The sequence below is a fragment of the Crocuta crocuta genome, unplaced genomic scaffold (genome assembly GCF_008692635.1).
Source record: "Crocuta crocuta isolate KB4526 unplaced genomic scaffold, BGI_CrCroc_1.0 scaffold26, whole genome shotgun sequence".
Classification (NCBI taxonomy): Eukaryota; Metazoa; Chordata; class Mammalia; order Carnivora; family Hyaenidae; genus Crocuta; species Crocuta crocuta.
In genome coordinates this window covers 1015297-1035589 of record NW_027532249.1, presented here as the reverse complement: position 1 = coordinate 1035589, position 20293 = coordinate 1015297, and the positions used below count along the sequence as shown (strand labels likewise).

The 20293-nt window shown below is 37.0% G+C and overlaps 1 protein-coding gene across 1 annotated transcript in view; it reads right to left on the bottom strand.

Annotated features, from left to right (window-relative positions):
- Positions 1-20293, bottom strand: part of PTPN2 (protein tyrosine phosphatase non-receptor type 2) — a 90816-nt gene that overhangs the window by 17036 nt on the left and 53487 nt on the right. The window contains exons 5-8 of the mRNA XM_077778260.1: positions 16114-16212; positions 11663-11800; positions 3998-4207; positions 2315-2467 (exon numbers count right to left, since the gene is read on the bottom strand). Coding sequence (XP_077634386.1) covers positions 2315-2467; positions 3998-4207; positions 11663-11800; positions 16114-16212 — 600 coding nt within the window. The remainder of the gene's footprint in view (positions 1-2314; positions 2468-3997; positions 4208-11662; positions 11801-16113; positions 16213-20293) is intronic.

Here is a 20293-nt window from a genome sequence, read left to right as displayed (position 1 = left end):
GAGATATTTTATACTTTTTCTCCCTGTATTTAATCTTCAAAATCCGGTATGTATTTTATACTTTAAGCAGATCTTGATTCCAACTAGCCATATTTTAAGTACTCAGTAACACATGTGGCTAATAGCTACAGTATTGGATAGCAAAGTTCCAGGCAGAGAAAAATATCTATGTAAAATAAACAAATCCATATATATTTACTCATTAAAATACATATACTCATTAATTATCCTTATAATTAAAAAATTACAGCACCACATAAATTATAGGAGCCTTAAGATCATTTCTGTGGAAACTGATCCCTCCAAATGGATAACAGACTTTTCTGATCCTTAGTACCTGAAAAACACAGAGATATTTCCAGTGTCTTACCTGAAGAAAGGGCAGAGAATGCCTTGGGTTTGTATGAAGTGCTAATGAAGTTAAATGGAGAATTCTGATGGCTACACCATACCAGATAAATTGAGACAGAAAAAACTCTCCCAAGCCACAAATTACACTATCATAATAGTAAAGACCACAAAAAAGTATGTTCATAAACTTCATCTCTCTAGTGAAAAAGACTCCCACAGTAAGTACATATATATTCTAAAACTAAAGAAACTTGAAAACCTTTTAATGTGGAGGGAGGGATACTATCCAAAGGATGTACACTTTCCCTACAATCAGTGTGTTAAGAAGATCCAGGAAATGAGCAATGAACAACTAGGGAAGGTACAAGAGTGTGAAAAAAAGTTTGGTATAACTATTTAACTTTCTTAAACTCTAGATTTAAACTGCAGAGAAGTTCACAGGGGTAAAAAAGAGAAATTTTCCCAATCTTAAACATCTGAGATAACTTTTACTTCTTCTCAATCACTGTTCACTGCCAAGCAAACCCAACGTTCCCAAAGTCTGACTTCTGAAGAAGGGTCTCATGTTTTGTGGACCTAAGGTACATACTGAGTATTTTATAGACTGATACCATATTTCTCTTTATTAAAGATTACTCTTTAATGCTATATAAAGATTTGAAAAAAACTTTTAAATGAAACTTTTTCTTTCTTCATTTTATTAAGTTGTTTTTTTTAAAATTCCAGTTAACATGCATTGTTATATTAGTTTTAGGTATACAATATAGTGATTCAATAATTCCATATATCACCCTGCGCTCATCAACACAAGTGCACTTCCTAATCCCCATTACCTATTTAACCCACCTCCCCACCCACTTCCCTTCTGGTAACCAGCAGTTTGTTCTCTATAGTAAAGAGTCTCTTTCTCAATTTGCTTCTCTCTCTTATTTCCCTTTGCTTGTTTGTTTTGTTTCTTAAATTCCACATACAAATGAAATCATATGGTAATTGTCTTTGTCTGACTGACATTTCACTTAGCACTATACTCTCTAGCTCCATCCATGTTGTCACAAATGGCAAGATTTTAATAAAACTTTAAAATCTTACTGATAATAGTTTGTCTTGTATAGTTACAATACTAATGATGAGAAAAGTTAGCTGAGGAACAGAATTGCTTAAGAATATTTTAATGTCTCTGACATCTACATGACACTTAACTTATATTTAATTCCAGTATGACAGATGGTGTGATCTGAGTTATAAAAGGCAGTTTATTCAGAATATTCCTATCTTGGCTAGTAATCACAGAAATTAAAGAGCCGGTATATGTGTTTATAAGAGAAATATAAAGAGATTCTATCTACGTACGTTCAATAAATACTATGTGGTCAGATCAGACAAGAAATGGGGATCTGCTGTTATTTCTATTTTACATTTTATGTTAGTACATTACACAGATTTCTGGTATCAGTCTTTGAACAGTTTTTGCAAATGTGGATAAAAATATCTTCTTGAGAGTACAGCCAGCAACCCAGAGAAACATAACTTTCTACGGAATTTCATTATGTTTGCCATACGTACTAACTCGCTCACTGTTGTAAAATTAAGTATCTATTACATAAACTAAGTATTCTATAATCACAGTTCTAGTTTTTAATGAGCTGAAAGTACCAACATTTCCTGGTTTATTTAAATACTTAAATGCTTACACCCTCCTTACATGAACATTTCACTTTCTTTAATGAAATCTCATTCCCGCTGGGGCTTTTGAGTAACAGAAAGGATTTAACGTGAGGCTGAGGTATATACGAGATAGTAAACTTAAATTTTCATTTTAAGATGGCCAGCTGGAGTTAGCACGTGAATGTAAATATGCTTTTTGGAAAGAAGGGAGAAAACACGTGCTTAAACGGAGTGCAGTTATTTGATGCTAATCATAGATAATACACAGGTATTATTTTTTTCCCCTAAAAAAGTTTACCTGTATATTTGCATCTCCCTTTATAAATTTTGCTCCTTCTATTATAGTCATATATGAAAATCTGAGTTGGTCTGGTGTCTGAATAAGTCCCATTCGATATTTTCTCATATTCAGTAACAGTTGTTTAATGTTAATATCATCTCCTTTTTCCATCTGCAAGAAAGGTAAAAATTATTCAAGCCTTCTGTTGTTAGAGTCTAGGGAAAAGAGAAGCAATACAGGATGGCTGCGAAGCACTGTACAACGGGCGGTGTGTGCCCCCCAAGAACAAGAAGTTACCACTGCAGCTGTAACTCTTTCCGTACAAAACAGGTACCCCAATCCACCATCACCCCCACTCATCAACTGTTCAAGCAGCAGGTGGAGGCCTTTAGCTGATATACAACTGATTCCAAACCAATCATAGTAATCTCATTCAGTTTGGCCAGTGTTTGTCTAAGGGAGGATCTATGGCCGGTTCTGACTTAATGTAAAGATAAATCCACTGAGATTAGTGCTCCTCTTCTTCTTTTTTTTTTTTTAAAGGTCTTGGCAGAAATATTTTTCCCCCTAGTGCCCTTCTGCCTTCATGTCCGTGTCCAGCAGCCACCCAGAGAGGGTGAAGACAGAAAAAGCCAGATGCACTATGACACTGCTGAGTCGCTGCACCAGCCCTGGACTACAGATCTGGTTATTATAACTACCATATTCCTCACTCCAAATGAAAAAGAAAAAAGTGGAAGTTCTGTTTGGCAGGGAACAGGTACAAACACACAATCTGGTTTTTAATATTCACCATTAACTAAATAGACACCAGAGTTTTTAAGTAGGTCAAAGTTCACTTTAAGGTAACAATCTAGCTTTCTTTTAAACATCTTTTTATTTTATTTTTAAATCAAGTATGCTCTATGCCCAACATGGGGCTTGAACTCATGACCCTCAAGATTAAGAGCTGCATGCTCTACTGACCGAGCTAGCCAGGTGCCATGTAACAATCCAGGTTTTGATTGAGATATATTACATATAGACAGAGTGGTAAAGTAATACGGTAGGTATATTAAGACTCAACTATTCCTATTCTCTAGAGGTGCCCTCTACCCCAAGTAAGGAAACATGGATATTTAAAAAATGTCCTGTGTCCAGGCTGGGGCTGGGAATGCACTGGCAAGAAAGAATACAGTCCCTAAGGGCACCAATTGGAGTCTCTGGGGAATAACAGTACTAACATCTATTGAGTGCTCACAAAATATCAGGGACTCTTCGAAGTGTTCTAAATGTACTAATTCATTTAATATTCACAACAACCCTGTGAGGAAAACAGTGTCATTATTTTTAGTTTGTAAATAAGGAAACTCAGGCAAGAGAAATGAAGTGCTTGTCTGAGGAGGAAAGAATTCAATATTACATATCAATTTATATTTGAAAAACAAGGAAGGGGAGGCTTATTGTTTCTGTAAAATAAGCTACCAGGAAAAAAAAAAAAATCTTCTGGGAGATCTCTGGAATCACCTTGGACAAGTCCCACCACTCACAAATAGGCAGTTCAAAGGGTATAAATGAGATTTGTTCAGGTTTTTCTGAAAAGAAGGCAGAAGTCTAAGTTTAAAGATCACAGTTCTGGGGTAGTGGCATTAGAGCTCACTTCTGCCAGTGGAAATAGTAAAAATTAAACAAGACTAAAATGAGATCATAAGAAGCACTTACCAGAACAAGACAGGTATCTACTAGAGAAAACGTGCCTGACCGCCCAATGCCTGCACTACAGTGGATCACTGCAGGCCCGTGTTCAGGATTCAGGGAACCAGATTCTCTCACTTTAAATAAGAAATTGAGAAATGAAGCTGGTGATTCAGGGACTCCAAAATCTGGCCAGGTAGTATAATGAAAGTGAGATATTGTTCTGGTTTCACCACTCTACAAAGTGAAAATCAAGGGGGGAAAAGTTAGTTCTAATTTCTTTTCCTTAAAAAAAAAAAAAAACTATTTCAGAGAGATTACGTATTTTGTGTAATGCTTTTAATCCTTATGGACTTTTGTACCATGATTTTTCGTTTGGTTTTTGATAATCGCTCACACAAGTTTGGAGTTCTTTAGGAGAGTTTGGAATTTATTAATAGCAGCTAACATTTCTAAAACATTATTTTGCAGGCATGTTCTAAGCTTTTTATGTATTAACTCAACCCATACAACAATCCTATTAAAACTCATTTTCCAGATGAGAAAAGAGGCCAAAGATTAAGCAACTGACCCAAGGTTGCAAATTTAGAAAACAGGAGACCAGAAGCTGAAGCAGCAGTCTGGGTTCTTAGCTACTAACCTGTACCATACATGTTGCCAGTATTTTAATTCATGTATCCTGATGAGTGGTTTTTTTCTTCTATTTTAAAAAAATCTCTATCAGTATAACTTTACATTCTTTAATGGTTTCCTTTTTAAGAACTCCCAAGATTTTTCAGACATAATTTTTCTCATTAAATGAGTTACCTTGTAGATTCTGCTACACAGGCTCAGAGAAGCAACTCAATAATTAATTTAAAGAAACAATCTTTACGTTTTTAATTGGAATTGCTCTTCTAATTGCTGCTCTTCCCCATGGTGATAATTTCCAATCCTAAAACTGTTTATATTACTTTGCTGATGTGCTAAAATGGTTTACCAATATGCTAAATGCTTCCTGTCTCTTAAAGCCTGCCTGGCATTCACGATCACTTCCTGGATATTCCTGATGAGCTTTATTTCTGACTAACTCATTATGAAAATGTTCCTAAGCTCCTGCCAGCTGCCTTTTGCCCCAAGGAGCACTTCAGTGCCTTCTAGTCTTTATTTCTGTAAACGAAGCAGTAACCCTCAAGCATGTCTCTACACAATTTCTCAGTTTCATTACAGGACGTTTTCGCAGGGAGAAGCCATATAAGCAACAATAAAAAAAGATATTTTTAATGGTTAAGAGCTAAAGATTATTATTGCAGCACTGTGCTTTGGGTACAAGTTTTCAAAATTAAAGTTAATTTTCATTTTTCAGAAAATGAATTTTCCTTTTTTTTTTTCAGTAGAGATTGAGATGCCTAAGTCCCAGACTTGTTTATATGAGGTATAACACTGATAGAATATAGTGCAGAAATTGTTTTTAAAATTTCAAATTACATACTTTTAGTGATTGATTTTTCTTAACATTCAGCTTTCATAATTCCAAATATACTCTGATCCACAGGCTCTCAATATACTGAAAGCACTAGAAGATTTCTCTATCACTAATTAAAATGATCATTGGGATTACCAGATTTCAAATCATTTCCTTTTAAATTCCAGAGTAAGCCAGACCCTACAGGCTACATACTATATGATCCCACTGATATGACAGTATGGAAAAAGCAAAATTATAGGAATAAAAACCAGCTCAGAGGGTGCCAGCAGCTGGAAATGGGGTGAGGCTGACTACACAGGCAACCTGAGAAACTTTGTGAGGCTCACAGGGGGGAGGTGATGGAGCTGCTTTGTACTTTGCTGGGGGAGGGGTGTTATACAACTGAATGTACTGTCAAAACTCAGAACTATACACTAAAAAGATTACATCTTACTATATATTTTAAAGAGGAGGGATTAAATTTACTTTATTAAAAAAGATATTTAAAACACTCCAAATAAGAAGGCTAAACTTCCGTTTCCTCTTACAAAGCCATAAATGGGCAGGTAACAACACAATACCAACACAGGAATGGGCTCAAGTGGCTGGTCTCAGAGCCCATGGCTAGCCCAGAGCCATAGAGAACTCAGTCACATTTTACTTTAAATAGGGTCTAAGATTTAAGTGGGAGTGTTTAGCCCCCTTTCCCCTTGACAACTGCCCTGCTGTGGTCATCTGCCACTATGCAGTGCTGACAGTGCACAGGAGGTCCAGACTTGGTCCATCTGAGCCTCAACCAGGTCCCGTGTGGACCTGCTGCAGCATCCAGGTCTGGGAGGGGTCGCACCAGAACCCCTCTCTCCTGCAAGCTGAGTTCTGCAGGGTGTGACCCAATGTTCCAACGTGGTTGTATGCTCACTTACTGCATCACCTCCTGGCTCAAAACCTATAGTTAACCCACAATCCTGAGCGAATGCTTCCTTTTTCTTTGCTTGTATGATTTTTGGCTCAAGGCTAGCAGTCTCTCGATTTTTTTTTTTTTTTTTTCAAATTCAGGTCATGCTGTCTGGGATACTCAAAGCCAGTTCCCAGAAATGTTCACAACTGTTTGTATGATGTAGTCTTCCCCACTAATAGATTTTTGAGAATCAGTCTTTTTCTTTCCCCTAACAGGACCAGATTAAAGAACTTCTTGAGAAGTTAATTTTTATTAATGTGCCCCTACCGAAACAAGATTCAAAATCACAACTCACAAAACTCATACAATTCCCAACAGACCACTTCGTGAAGCAATAAGATCCATATGCTTAGTACTGAGATAAAAAAGAAATGTTTATATGCTTGATTAGATCTCTTTTCTCTCTTCTTCATGTTGGAAAAAAAATGAGAGGAGGAAAAAAAGGACAGCCAAAGGCTAGAGAGCTAAAACACAATTCATATTTATTCCAAACAAGATCTACAAGTAGACTTTACAATTTTTGACAAACTCCTTATTTCAAAACTAGTGGAAGCACCCTTTTCTTCTCCCAGGTTACCAAATCACATCAGTCCACCTGGGCTGCCCAGCTGGCCTCTTTCATCTCCTCACTGTTGACCTCACACCCCACGCACACGTGGTTGCAACCGCAATTAGGCAGCTGTCCCCATCTCCATCCCGATGTGCATGTGCCTGCCAAATGTTCTCCGCAAAATGCTGCATGATGTACACTACACTGCAAAAAATGTCAGTGGTTCACTGCTCTTTTTAAGGCAAAATCTTATTTACAGTTTTTGAAGGAGAATTTTATCCTTGAAGAAGGATATCTAATTCATTATCTATGGAGGCCAGGAAGATAATCTGTGAACTGAATAGGTGTAAGACAATGGGGAACAGTTGGCATATGGCAATTTAAGTGTATGTTATCTAAAGCGATTCAAATTCAAGTTTAACTATTATTTTATACAGAGAGAGAAGAGTATAAATTTTCTAATTATTATGAAGAAATTTCTACAGCTCTTTGGTCCTAGGCACAATTATTTTCACACTTTAGGTATTTCCAGAAGTACCAAGATTATGTTCCCAGAAGACTTTCATTAGCCCAATTTTGTCATCTGTAAATTGTTACAAACAATACTTACCTCATAAAGCTATTGTGAGGAATAAATGAAACACTAAATGTAAAGTACCCAACCTATGCGTGCACATGGTAAATGCTTAACAGATACTTTTTCTGAAATAATTATACCAATTGCTTCTACCGTAGCCCCTAAAAATCTCCAATCAATTGTAAACCTCTCCACATTTTCAATGTTTTAGAAATATTTACTTAATATTTCACTTAATATTGCCTCTACACGAAGGAGTAGCAAAGTTTAGGAACCCTATCTCCTAAATACAGACTTTTTTTTTATCAGATCTGTCTTAGTTCAGTCCCTCATCAATTTTTGCTAGGTTCATCACACAATCTGTATTAAAGATATAGTTACTGTAATTCATTTTGAAAGATGAACAGAACTCACCAGATCAGGAGGAGAGTAACAGAAACAGGTAGGGATGGGACTTGCATTCTAAGCAGAGAGAAAAGCAATACACAGAGGTGTGGGCCCCCAAGGAACAACCTATTTGAGAAGTGTACGACTGTTAGCAAGAACATATCCTGAGTTCCTGAAGGAGATGTTCAGGAGAAGGAGATGGAGGTAAACAAGGAGGAAGGACCAGGCTGGGCTGGGCCCTGGACTTCTGCACTGGCCACAGAAGGATTTAAAAAAAAATTTTTTTTTACGTTTATTCATTTTTGAGAGACAGGGCATGAGCAGGGGAGGGGCAGAGAGAGAGGGAGGGAGACACAGAATCTGAAGAAGGCTCCAGGCTCTGAGTTGTCAGCACAGAGCCCGATGAGGGGCTTGAACCCATGAACCGTGAGATCCTAACCTGAGTCAAAGTCAGATGCGTAACTGACTAAGCCACCCAGGCACCCCTGAGCAAGGTAAAGGGATCATGACTGTTTTAGAATACCACTCACCCAGTGCAATGCAGAGGGGAGCACAAAGTTATCAGGTAAGGACTCTTATCCATAGGGAGCTGAGAACCTTGTTATGGAGTCAAAGTAAATACATATACTGTAAAATGGTAAAATTTAAATTATGGAGAGAAGTGTAAGATCATAGCTGTCAGGAATGAGTGTGTAAGAGATAAGCTGAGAAAGACCTAAGTAAGGAATGGGCCACAAGGTGGTACCGAAGGATGTGCAGGATATAAATAGGCAGAGAAGAGAAGATGACATTCCAGGTGGGATAAATTGTTTAAACTACTTTGAATCAAATCCCAGGTGAGCATCATAATAATTAGGCACTCATCCTGTTTTGGGCAACTCTACAGGGACAGAGAAATAGAAGGCAGCCAGCATTACAATAGTATTCCTGGAACTTGATAAACATAAAGCTGGCCAACAATATTATGGAAAATAATGAAGGGCAACTAAAAGGAAAATCCTCAAAGACAAATAAGCACTCTACATCACCTTATATTTTAAAAGCCCTACAAAACCTTCTCTGTAGCTCAAGCCACAGGGCCACTTTAAAAGCAGAGATGGAATCTCTTGATTCAGGGGCAAAAATTCAAACTCTTAGCTCTGACGAAGACACTAGGAAGCACTACTGGTGTGTGGCTCTACTGCTCTCTTAGACCAGAGGTCTCTAAAAGAGTAGGGCCCGCACACACAATAGCCCTGGCCTCAGATTTGTTAATACATACAAGTCACACTCCTTTAGAAGCAAACTGGTTCTCTGCAGCTCAGGGAATGGTAAAATTTAAATTATGGAGAGAAGTGTAAGATCATAGCTGTTGTGAGGTGAGGGTGAGGTGGCTCAGGGTGAGGTGGGCGACCACTCACCTACTGCATTATCACCTTTCTCTGTCCTTTGGTATTTGTCTCCCTCTTGTCAATTGCCCTTGCTCCTGCAGTCCTTCCCAACTAAATAATATTACAAAGGCAACAGATACACACAACTAATGCTAATAATTATGACTCTTGCAGAGTCCTAGGCCTATTACAGCATTAACTCACCTGATCCTTATAGCAACCCTATGAGGTATGTGTGTCCTTATCCTCATTCTGTAGATGAGAAACTGAGGCACAGAGGATATGTAAGTGGGACCAATCATACAGCCAGGATTGGTAGAGCTGGGATTTAAACTCAGACCATCTGGTTCCAGAGCTGAAATACCTAGCCAAATGCAATTCTGCTTCTCACACTGAAATGTTACTTTATTCTTCTAACATTCCTAGCTCTTACCAAAGACTGTGAAGTAGGATGTAAACATAATACTGCTATTAATTATGGTAGACTCTGAACCCAGGCCAATAGGAAATCTCACAGTTGTTAGCAACTAAAACACAGTTTTGGCTAGTGGTTAGCCAGTTCACATGCTGGCCTCAAATCCAGAAAGATGCCTTAGAACCAAAAGTTTTCCTTTACTTTGGCAATTCATACTTTTTTCAAAAGACTTAGCCCCATGTCATTACAAGTCAGGAGATTTGGATTTGAGTTCTAGAACCTGTCACTTATTAGCTGAGTAATCAATCGATCTCCGGAAAAATTCCTATAACCTAATGGACTTTAGGTTTTTAAAAAAATACATGAAATACAGATATTAAGAATATCTACTCTATGAAATTATAGGAGGAATATGGGTCAAATGATATATATGTAAACGTGCTTTGCAAAATGATAAAATGCAAAAGTCATTCTATTTTATTATGTGAGGTATACTCAACTCTTAATTAGGATAGGTTTCAGAAACAGGGAAAAACATCTATGACCCTCTCCGTCCAAATTAATTTTAATGCCAGAAGCAGATGAGGTACTTGGGATAAATACCAAGAGAAGATGAGTCAGAGAAGTATGAGAAGTTTATGGAAAAGCAGTTGTTTCTGGGAATCAGCACTGCACAATCTAGTATCAAACAGTTATTGATGTATCTCAGGGCAACCTAAGACATATGTAAATGGAAGAGCTGGTGCAAAGTAACTACAGTAAGGGAAATTTATAAATAAATCTAAGCCTTGTGAGTCCCAACCCTGAGACTTCTTAGATAACCTAAGCAATCACATGAAAAGCTTAGTGATGGATGTCATGGGAAGTTGGGCCTGGGCCCTAAGCACAGTTTGCACCTCTGCTTAGAGTGGGCAGCAAAAAACAGAGGGGTTCCAGGAGATCAACTATACAAGGTATTTCTACATAACTAAAAGTGTGTGTGTGTGTGTGTGCGCGTGCATGCGCATGCAAGCGTGCACGCGTGAGTGCACTTTATATATCCCTTCTCTTCTCTATAAAGCTTTTTTTGATCAATGATCACATGTTAATCACTTAATTCAGTTAATGGTTAACTGAAACAGATATACTCCTGAAATTATTTTTTGGCAAACATTTTCCTATTTACTAGTTTTCCTAGCTCCTAAGAGCATCTCAGAATCACTCTCATTTCATATTTCCCCATTATCCTGATCACAGCACAAAGGCAAAACCAGGAGGTGGTAAAAGGGGGTAGAAATGTACTGATCCCCAGCTTGACAGCAACAGGCTCACAATCCACCATGCACACGTATCTCAACCAAGAAATAAGAAACAATTCTTAGATTTCTGGGAAAGATCCAAATAAATATTCTTGAGACCATATGTTAAACTTATTTCACCATTTCCCTCAAATTTCTCTGTGGTGAAATCATTCAAATGAACAACATTCTGGTAAGTTATTTTCATGAATAGCCTGCTACTCTTGCAAGTACCAAGTGCTGCAGTGTTTACTGGGCACCTAGTCTGCATCAGGTGCTTTGCGTACACATCTTCATTTGATCGTCACGACAGCCCTGAAAGGGAGTTATTATAATCTCCGCTTTACAGATTAGAAAAGGATGAGGGAAGCTGAGAAACAGGTCCCACAGGACATTTAAACTCAACAATAGAGCTGGGATTTGAATCCAGGTTGGCCTGATTCTAAAGCTCTCTCTCTTAATCCCCAAGAAATTTTAATAAATTATCTTCAATCCTCATATATCAAGCTGAACTTTAAAATTCTTAGTTTCTAGATTTTCTCAAGAGTCCTCAGAGAGCTACCACATGTACAAAACACAACAATTATGATTATATACTATAACAGATAATAACAAAATGTATGTGCAGCCCCAAACTTCAAATCTAAGGACAAAGAATAATTCTGAAAACCAGCATATAAGGTCCCATCTTTAGGGCATGAAAAGTCTTACATTGATATTTTCTAACTGGAGTAGATGTACTGTATAATATGACTTCACATCTTCTGACAAGAACTTCACACTGAATCCTGTTTCTTTAAATAGCATCTCTCGGTCGTCTTTTGTTGGCCAGTACTGTGCACATTTAACCTAAATTTAAGAATATGTTATTAGTTTATAGACATTATGAAACCATAAAAAGCTGGGAAAGGAAGACAAACCACACACATTGATGCCATATTTTTTCCATGTACCCAAATCTATGAACAGTTACACTATATTTGTTGCTTAATGTATTTTAATAAGATTGACATTTTTATAAAAGCAGGTTTATACAATGTTCCTGTAACTTTTACTAAAAAAGCCATAAACAGGTAGGTATGTTCATAAAATAAAATGAGTATGTCATTTTGAAAGCACGATCACCTACAGTTTAACATCATATTGGCATTCACTTTACGTTCTGAAAAGTATCAACCTCTTGTAGGAATCTTTTTTCAAGCAGTATTGAAAAGGCTTTACTTTACAAGTATTTTCTAAAAATACCTATGAATCTGCTACTAAATACTACCTATTCTAGAAATAACATTGTATGTTTACTTACTAAAAGTAAGTCAGAGGAGTGAATCAGAAGATAAGCTCTCTCTACCTAGAGTTGTTAGATTTTGGCAGAACTACTGAGATGGAATTCCTATTTGTGACAATAAAAGCATCTTCCCCAAAGCCAAATTATGAAGGCAGCAGACTGAGGCAAGATGAGATAAAGAGCCACTTCATTAGGAAAAACACACCAGAAAAACAACCTTATAAAAATATGGTTATTTCTCCCTTTCCAAATCACAAAAACAGCTACAAATCACAAACAGTAACAATACCCACAAACAAATGAATACTATGAGCTGGTACTTTCAAAGGTGCTAAAAGACATTTTAAATGATACAAGAAGTGAAAGTGTAAATCAGAATGAGAAAAACTCAGAAACGAGGTGATAGGAAACAGGAAAAAAAAAAGGGAATCAAAAAACACATCATTTCCAAAATGAAGACTAAATTCAAAGGAAAAGAGGTGTGAATATATGCAGCAGATACTGTCTTTGGACAATAAAAGAAGAGAAAAGGAGGACATTTCTGAAATAAAAAAGATGAAGAGAGAGACAGGATTTGAGAGAAAGTGACAAACAATAAAATAAGCAAAGAAAATCTAACATGCATAATTGGAGAACCCAAAGAAGAACACCAAAGCAAGCAAACAGTAAATATTAATTAAGTATAATCAATACATTTTTCTTTAAAAGTCACATAATGAAAGACCACACTTGGAAAAACCTGAACCAGAATGACCAACACTAAGACATATTTTGGTAAAATTAATGGGGTTTAAAGAAAAAAAATACTTTGGGTAACCTAGATAAAACAAAAATACAAATAAAAGCAAACAAAAAACTCATGTGACTTAAAAATAAAATAAGATGTCCAATTGACTTTGGCAGTAATCTGCAATGCCAGGAAGAAATGGAGTAATGTATTTAAGTTGCTCAAAGAAAAACAAATGTGAGCCAAGATTTTATATCCTGCCAAAGTGACTTTTAAGCATTAGACAGCAGATAAACTGTCATCGACAGGTAAGAAATGAAGAACTCTAATGCCCCTGAGTCCTTCCTTAGGATCCACTAGAGAATGAGCTATCAACAGGACACTGGGGAGACAGCAACAAAACAGGCCATGAATATTAAATATATATTTACATGTAGAACTGAGAAGTTAAAAGGGATGTAAGAGAATATAGTATGTTATATACTCTGCAAATGTAGGTAAAGCACAACTTAAAAAACAAAAGAGGGAAAAATGTAAACTTGTTTAGTAATTACTTTGGTAATGGAGTTGATACTCTGTTTATGAGTATTTTTGGTATGTAATATAGAACAAAGTTAATGAGTCATTATAAGATAGTCTTTATCCGTAGTGTCTTTGAGAAGCAGGATTCATGCTATGGCAAAAGAAGATAACAGAGAAACGGGCACCCNTAAAAAAAAAAAAGATAACAGATATAAGGTAAAAGGGTTAAGGTAACCCCTACAGTTCTAAATTTGAATCGGAAGTATCATTATGAACCCTTGAAGTATGTTATCTAACTCACAAACATACTTTTTTCTTAGCTCTCTTCACCGAAAACGTCTAAAAACAATGACCAGCCCAGCATCGGTAAACATCCCTATTTTTATTGTCATCATTGCCCATTAAAAGAAACCAAGACTAGGGGTTCCTGGGTGGTTCAGTTGGTTAAGCACCGACTTCGGCTCAGGTCATGATCTCATACTTTGTGGGTTCAAGCCCCACATTAGGCCCTGTGCTGACAGCTCAGAGTCTGGAGCCTGCTTCGGATTCTGTGTCTCCCTCTCTCTCTGCTCCTCCCCTGCTCATGCTCTGTTTCTGTCTCTCAAAAATAAGTAAATGTTTAAAAAAAAAATAAAAGAAACCAAGGCTCCTTAGAGAAATGGCTGACTCTATGAAGAAGAGGTTAACATGAGCCTGCAACAAGTAGTCATTCCAGATATTAAGAAACTTATTAAAGCCTCTTTGGTTTTGACTCTTAGGTTTCTGACTCAGAGCCCAACTTGAAGAGATTTTTGCCAACCAGTGGAGGGATAATTTGACTAATAAGGATAGTAAGTGCAATGGAGTGAAATGAATCAAAAATGTTTGAATCTATGAGTTCATAATAAGTGATGAACACAGACCCTGCCCCCACACACAAAAAAAACCTAACTGGTCACCTACTGAGGACACTAGGAAATCAACTCTATTTTGAAAACTGCTTTCCCTATATAAAAGTGGTCAACTAACTAGAATGGAAGTTTCTTTTTATTTAAGTATTCGAACAGAAATTCAAGAAGGCATGATAAAATTGAAGTATCACTATTTCATAACCCCTAATTAATTAAGGAACTAAGTAAGCACTGACCAGTAATGACCACTAACACCATAAAAAGACATTATGGGTCTCTTCATAAACAAAGTAACACCACCCATGAAATAATCTTCCCCCAAAATATTAAATCTGAATCTTATTAAGCATCTAGATCCAAGCACCATAAATTTGATTTCTAATTTCCAGAGACAGCCTAATCTTGTTAATACAGTATTTATACTCCAAAAAGAGAGATGAAACTTAAAGTCATCTAGTTTGCAATGCTGCTCAAACTGTTCAAACAATGTCGTTATCACTTAATTTTTAAGTTACACGGGAAACCATGAAAAAGCCACCATAAATAACTATGCCAACATTGCTGGACATTCTGGTATGCCACTGTCATTTCAGATGAGAAAGACAGTCGAATAACTGGTACCATCATTAAAAGCCACCAACTATGAATTTAGAAAAAAGTAAGAATCAGGGATCTGAGAAGTATAACAGTCCAAGATCCTAAGGCTGGTAGAGACCTTACTGACAATACTTTCCAATTTGGCTTCTTTGACAGAAAAAGAACCTAAAGCTACAAAAGTTAAAGACTTAATTATGAGTACTTGTTCAGACTGTACCTCAAGTTTTCATAAATTTATACATACCCACACTTATACACGTAAATGTAGATGTGTCTCATGACCTAACAGCCAATTAAAATTTATAAACATTAAGAAAAAACTCTGTTACTTTAGGGGTGCCTGGGTGGCTCAGTTGGTTAAGTGTCCGACTTCGGCTCAGGTCATGATCTCACAGTTCGTGGGTTCAAGCCCCGCGTTGGGCTCTGTGCTGACAGCTAGCTGAGAGCCTGGAGCCTGTTTCAGATTCTGTGTCTCCCTCTATTTCTGCCCCTCCCCTGTTCACGCTATCTCGCTCTCTCAGAAATAAATAAAAAACATTAAAAAAAAATTTTTTTTAATTCAAAAGAAAAAAAACTGTCACTTTAATCTTTTACAAAAATGTCAAGATTTTCATAATAAATTATAAAAATTATTTTTATTAAAGTTTATTTATTTTGAGAAAGTGTGTAAGCAGGGAAGGGACAGAGAGAGAGAAGAGAGAGAGAATTCCAAGCAGGCTCTGCACTGTCAGCGCAGAGCCCAACGAGGGACTCAAGCCTGCAAACTGTGAGATCATTACCTGAGCTGGTATCAAGAATCAGATGCTTAATTGAATGAGCGACCCAGAAGCCCCAGTAAATTATAAAAATTCTAGTAAAGCCTAGGGATTCCAAAGATTTATGTATCACTACTGGTCAATATTTGTTTCATGACATTTACATCTCGGAAGGTAGTGGTGTGCAGTTGTCACCTAAATGCTTATGTCAAGAAAGGAAAAGGACATACTAGCGCTCTTCCGGTCAGAAACACCCTGACCTCTAGGCTTCATCAATTCAAGGCCAAAACTAATGAATGAATCAATATCCCAAAAGAAATATGAAAGCATATGTAAGCTAACGATACAGGCAACACACCAAGTTGTAAATATTAAGTATTACTCACCGATTCTTTCTCCACAACTCGGTTTAGCATGACAACTGCCTTGGTCTTTTGCTGCCAAACCATGAGCCAGAAATGGCAACCTGTATTAGGAAGTGGACCCTGTAAGATCAGACAAGAAAAAGTAGGGTTAAGAGATGGGAGATGGAACAAGGCTCAAAGAAAATACCTTCAAGTACGTTTCCTGTTTAAAATAGTCTATTGGATCGTAATAAGTAAATCATGACTTTAAATCCATTTGAGTTAAAAAAGAAAACAGGTCTGTACTAGTTGTTTATAAATGATCAAAACTGACTTTAATTTACTTAGGCAGGAAAGGAATTTTTCAGGCTATGAGATGACTTTCACTGTTGAGGGCTGGAGAGCCCGGCTTTGGTAGGAACCGATGTCAAGGCAAGATTCTGCTCAAAGGAGTCAGCCTGGGACAGTGCTCCTGACACTGATACTCCTTTCACCTTGTTTTGCTGGCATCGCCATACTAAGGTGCATTCATTCATAATCTACATTCATGCATAATCTACAAAGAAACCAGAGTCCAAATCACGGGCAGATGTATATGACTGATCATGTTCTGGCTGCAAAGGAGGTAGAGAAAGGAAATTTCTGTCCCCTTCAGCTTTCACAGCAGGAAGAGAGGCCCTGTCATGGATCATGGCAGTCTTACAACAGAAGAAATCTGTGCCATCACTAGCCAACCAACCACCCCAAGTTAACTAGAAAAAGAATTCCAGAAAAACCAGAAATCTCAAAGAACGTGAACCACTACAAAGCTGTTAATCTACAAAAACCACAGCATGTACAATCTCAATAGCAGATTTAAAAGGGGCAATGGTTCATAGTACAACATTGCCATTGGGGGAAAAACCAAATCATATTATGTACTTCTAATTATCTTCACATTTTGCTTAATGGTAGCACAGGGCAGAAGTAAGGGCAAATAAGAGATGAAAAGGCCATGGCCAAATTGTAACTAATTTTAAAGGTGAAAGTGAGAGGTTGTACTGCAGCTAATAAGTCAGCACGCATCCCTTTCATGGGGCAGAGTGACGGGCAGCATCAAGGGGCTGGAGGCCAGGTGTCCTGGAGCATCAGTTTCCCATGTCAAACAAGACGACTCAAGTGGTTTGAGGCTGAAAGCATCTTTTGGGCAGTTGTATTCGCTAGTGTACAGCAGATGCTCTGAAATATTATTTGAATTAATGAATTCTAAGCTTCTGAATTATAAAAAGGCTAGAAATCTACTCGAATCTTGAGAAACTGCAACCAAATGTTTGAAGACATTGTTGTCCACAGTGCATACTATCTACTTGAGCTACTCTAAAACAAAACAAAGTGTAAAGATAAAAAAGAGCAATGAGAAAATCCTCAGTAAAATGAATGCCCTTTCTTTCATCTAAAAAAAGAGAAATGGATCAATTTACCAGAGAAGTCACACCTTTCATGTATATATACACAAAAAACCAAAATGGGCTCCACAGGTGGTTCAAAACAGAGGAAGCATGGGTTTATCGCTCAGTTCTTCCATCTACAAGCAATACTATCAATTTTTTAAAAGTCTTTTTTTTTAAAGTTTATTTGAGAGAGACAGAGATAGCATGAGTAGAGGAGGGGCAGAGAGAGAGAGGGAGAGAGAGAGAATACAGGCAAGCTCTGCACTGTAGGCACAGAGCCTGACAGGGCTTGAACCCACAAATCCATGAGATCATGACCTGAGCTGAAACCAAGAGTCAGACACTTAACCAACTGAGCCACCCAGGCACACCAATACTATCAATTTTTTCTGCAAAGTGGAGATTTAGACCAAGGACTGATATATATATTTTTGCTGCTGTTGTTATTTTTAATTCAAAAAACTCAGAAGGAAAAGATGACAAAAATAATAAGCAACAAAGGACTATCAGAACAGCTAAGGTTTTAATAAACATACAGCATCTCTAGTTTTCTCTGTCCTTTAAAATATTCTCAGCCTTCAAAGAGCTTACTAAGTAAGGAGGCAAGGAGAAGTCCTTGCCCTACTAAATGAAACATATCAAGTGCCCCAAGAATTAGGGGTAAACCATCAGATATTCAGGAGTAGGAAGGATGCTACTGCAGGGCCTTAAAAATGATGAGGGCACTGATTCAGGGAGGGGTCATGGGAAGATGGGGAGGAAGTCAGGGTACGTTCCAAGCAGAAGGCAAGACATGTGCAAGTTCAGGGCAAAACACTCAATGAGGATGAAGTGGAAGTATGGAAGTGTGTAGGAAACCCCACCTGCAAAGTGAACATAGGAAACAGTCAACAAAGTTTTTAAGAAGTAAAGTGGTATGATCAGATTTGTATGTTACAAAAATAATTCTGGTGGCATTGTTAAAGATGGATTAGGATGGGAGGGACTGGTGGCAAGGGAACAAGCTAAAAAGCTGCTGCATTAGGATTCAGTACATGATGAGGACAGCTTTAACCCAGGTGAGAAAAACAGGAAGGGAGATAGCTTGGTTAAAAGGAGAGAGAGAGAAAGAGAGAGATGTAGAATATGGAGAATTTGCCATGTCAATGAGTCATCTGGGTAAAAATATCCAGTAAAGACCTAGAAAATATAGGGTGGAAATTCACAAAAGCATAAAAAAACTGAAACAGTCTTCTGAGTCTCCCAGCTCTGAATGTGTGAGATTCTGTCAGGACATGCACAGCAGTCCAACAGGGACAGGATGCTTAAACACAATTAGGAAGGCATTAATCAGGCATTTTTTTATTGTTATGGGATTTATAATATTTTATAAGAGGATTATTATTATCATCATTACTACTACTGATAATAAAAAGTAATAACAAATGCCACAACAAACAGTCACTGGGGGGCTTACCATAGTACCAGGCACTATAAGAGTTTTGTTCAACATCATTCCATAGATACATAGATAATATATCAATAATAAGGACATATACTCAGGCTTGGGGAATTAGGTAGCTTGTCCAAGGTCACATGGCAATTTTATTATGCTAGTAGAGGTGAATGATTAAGAGCATGACCCATGGTGCCAATGGAGCTTCAAATTCTGGCTTCAGGTCACTTCTTGAATGACCTTGGTAAAGCTGTTTAATGTTCCTGGTCTCTTTAGATGATTCCTCATGCATAAAATCAGAGTGATGGCAGTATTTACCAGAGAGAGTTAGCCTGAGCCTTAAATCATACAAAACACAAAGTACAGAACAATGTTACAAAATTCCTAGCTCTTATTAATCTTATCTCCCACTACAATGTAAAGTTCATAACAGCCTTTTTACTTAATGGCTGTTTTATTTAACAATGCCTACCACATAGTAGGTACTCAAATAAATCTTTGTTAGATGAATGAACACCCAGTGAAGCAGCAGGACCAGGATTTGGGCACAGATACTATGAATCCAGAGTCCAAATTCTCTTAAGATACAAAGGTTGAACATATGTTTCCAGAGAGTTTGAAGTCTTGAGTGTTAAACTGAAAAGGGGGGGAAAATACCTAAATCAGAATCCTGAGATACACCTACAGAATTTGGACTACAATAAGAAGAACCAGTAAATGAGACTGGAAAAGGGAGAAAGAGAGAAAGAGAGGGTTGTGATAAACAGGGATCTAGACTAATTACTCTTTTCTATTTTTGAACATTATAGTTTTTTCAAATAGAAAGTAAATTGGAATTCTAAAAATGAGTTTATTAAAAATATCATGAATGCTCATAAGAAAAATGCCAGATATTACAAAAAGGCAGGAAATGACTTTTTGTCTATTTATTCCTAATTCTTAGAAGTAACCAATATTAATAGTATACGTACAATTTATTTAGCCAGTCCCTCACAGATTATTTCTAGTCTGATGCTATTAAAATTAAGTTTCAATAAACACCCTCACATGTATCTTTATGTCCATACATATTTAGCCACTGAGTATTATGAACTTTTAAATCTCTGCTGTCCTAAATGGTGAAAAGCAGTTATTAAATTATATTCCCTCATGAATAAAAATACTGAGTATCTTTTCATGTGTATATTGCCTACCTTTATATTCTTCTTTGAACTGTGAATTTATGTTCTTTGCCAGTTTTTTTTTTTTTTAATTTAGATTGTTTCTCTTTTCATTTTTGACATACAGGAGCTGTTTCATTTTATTTAAAATAATTAATTTTCATTTCCTGTCAACGAGAAATAGTCTAATAGTATAT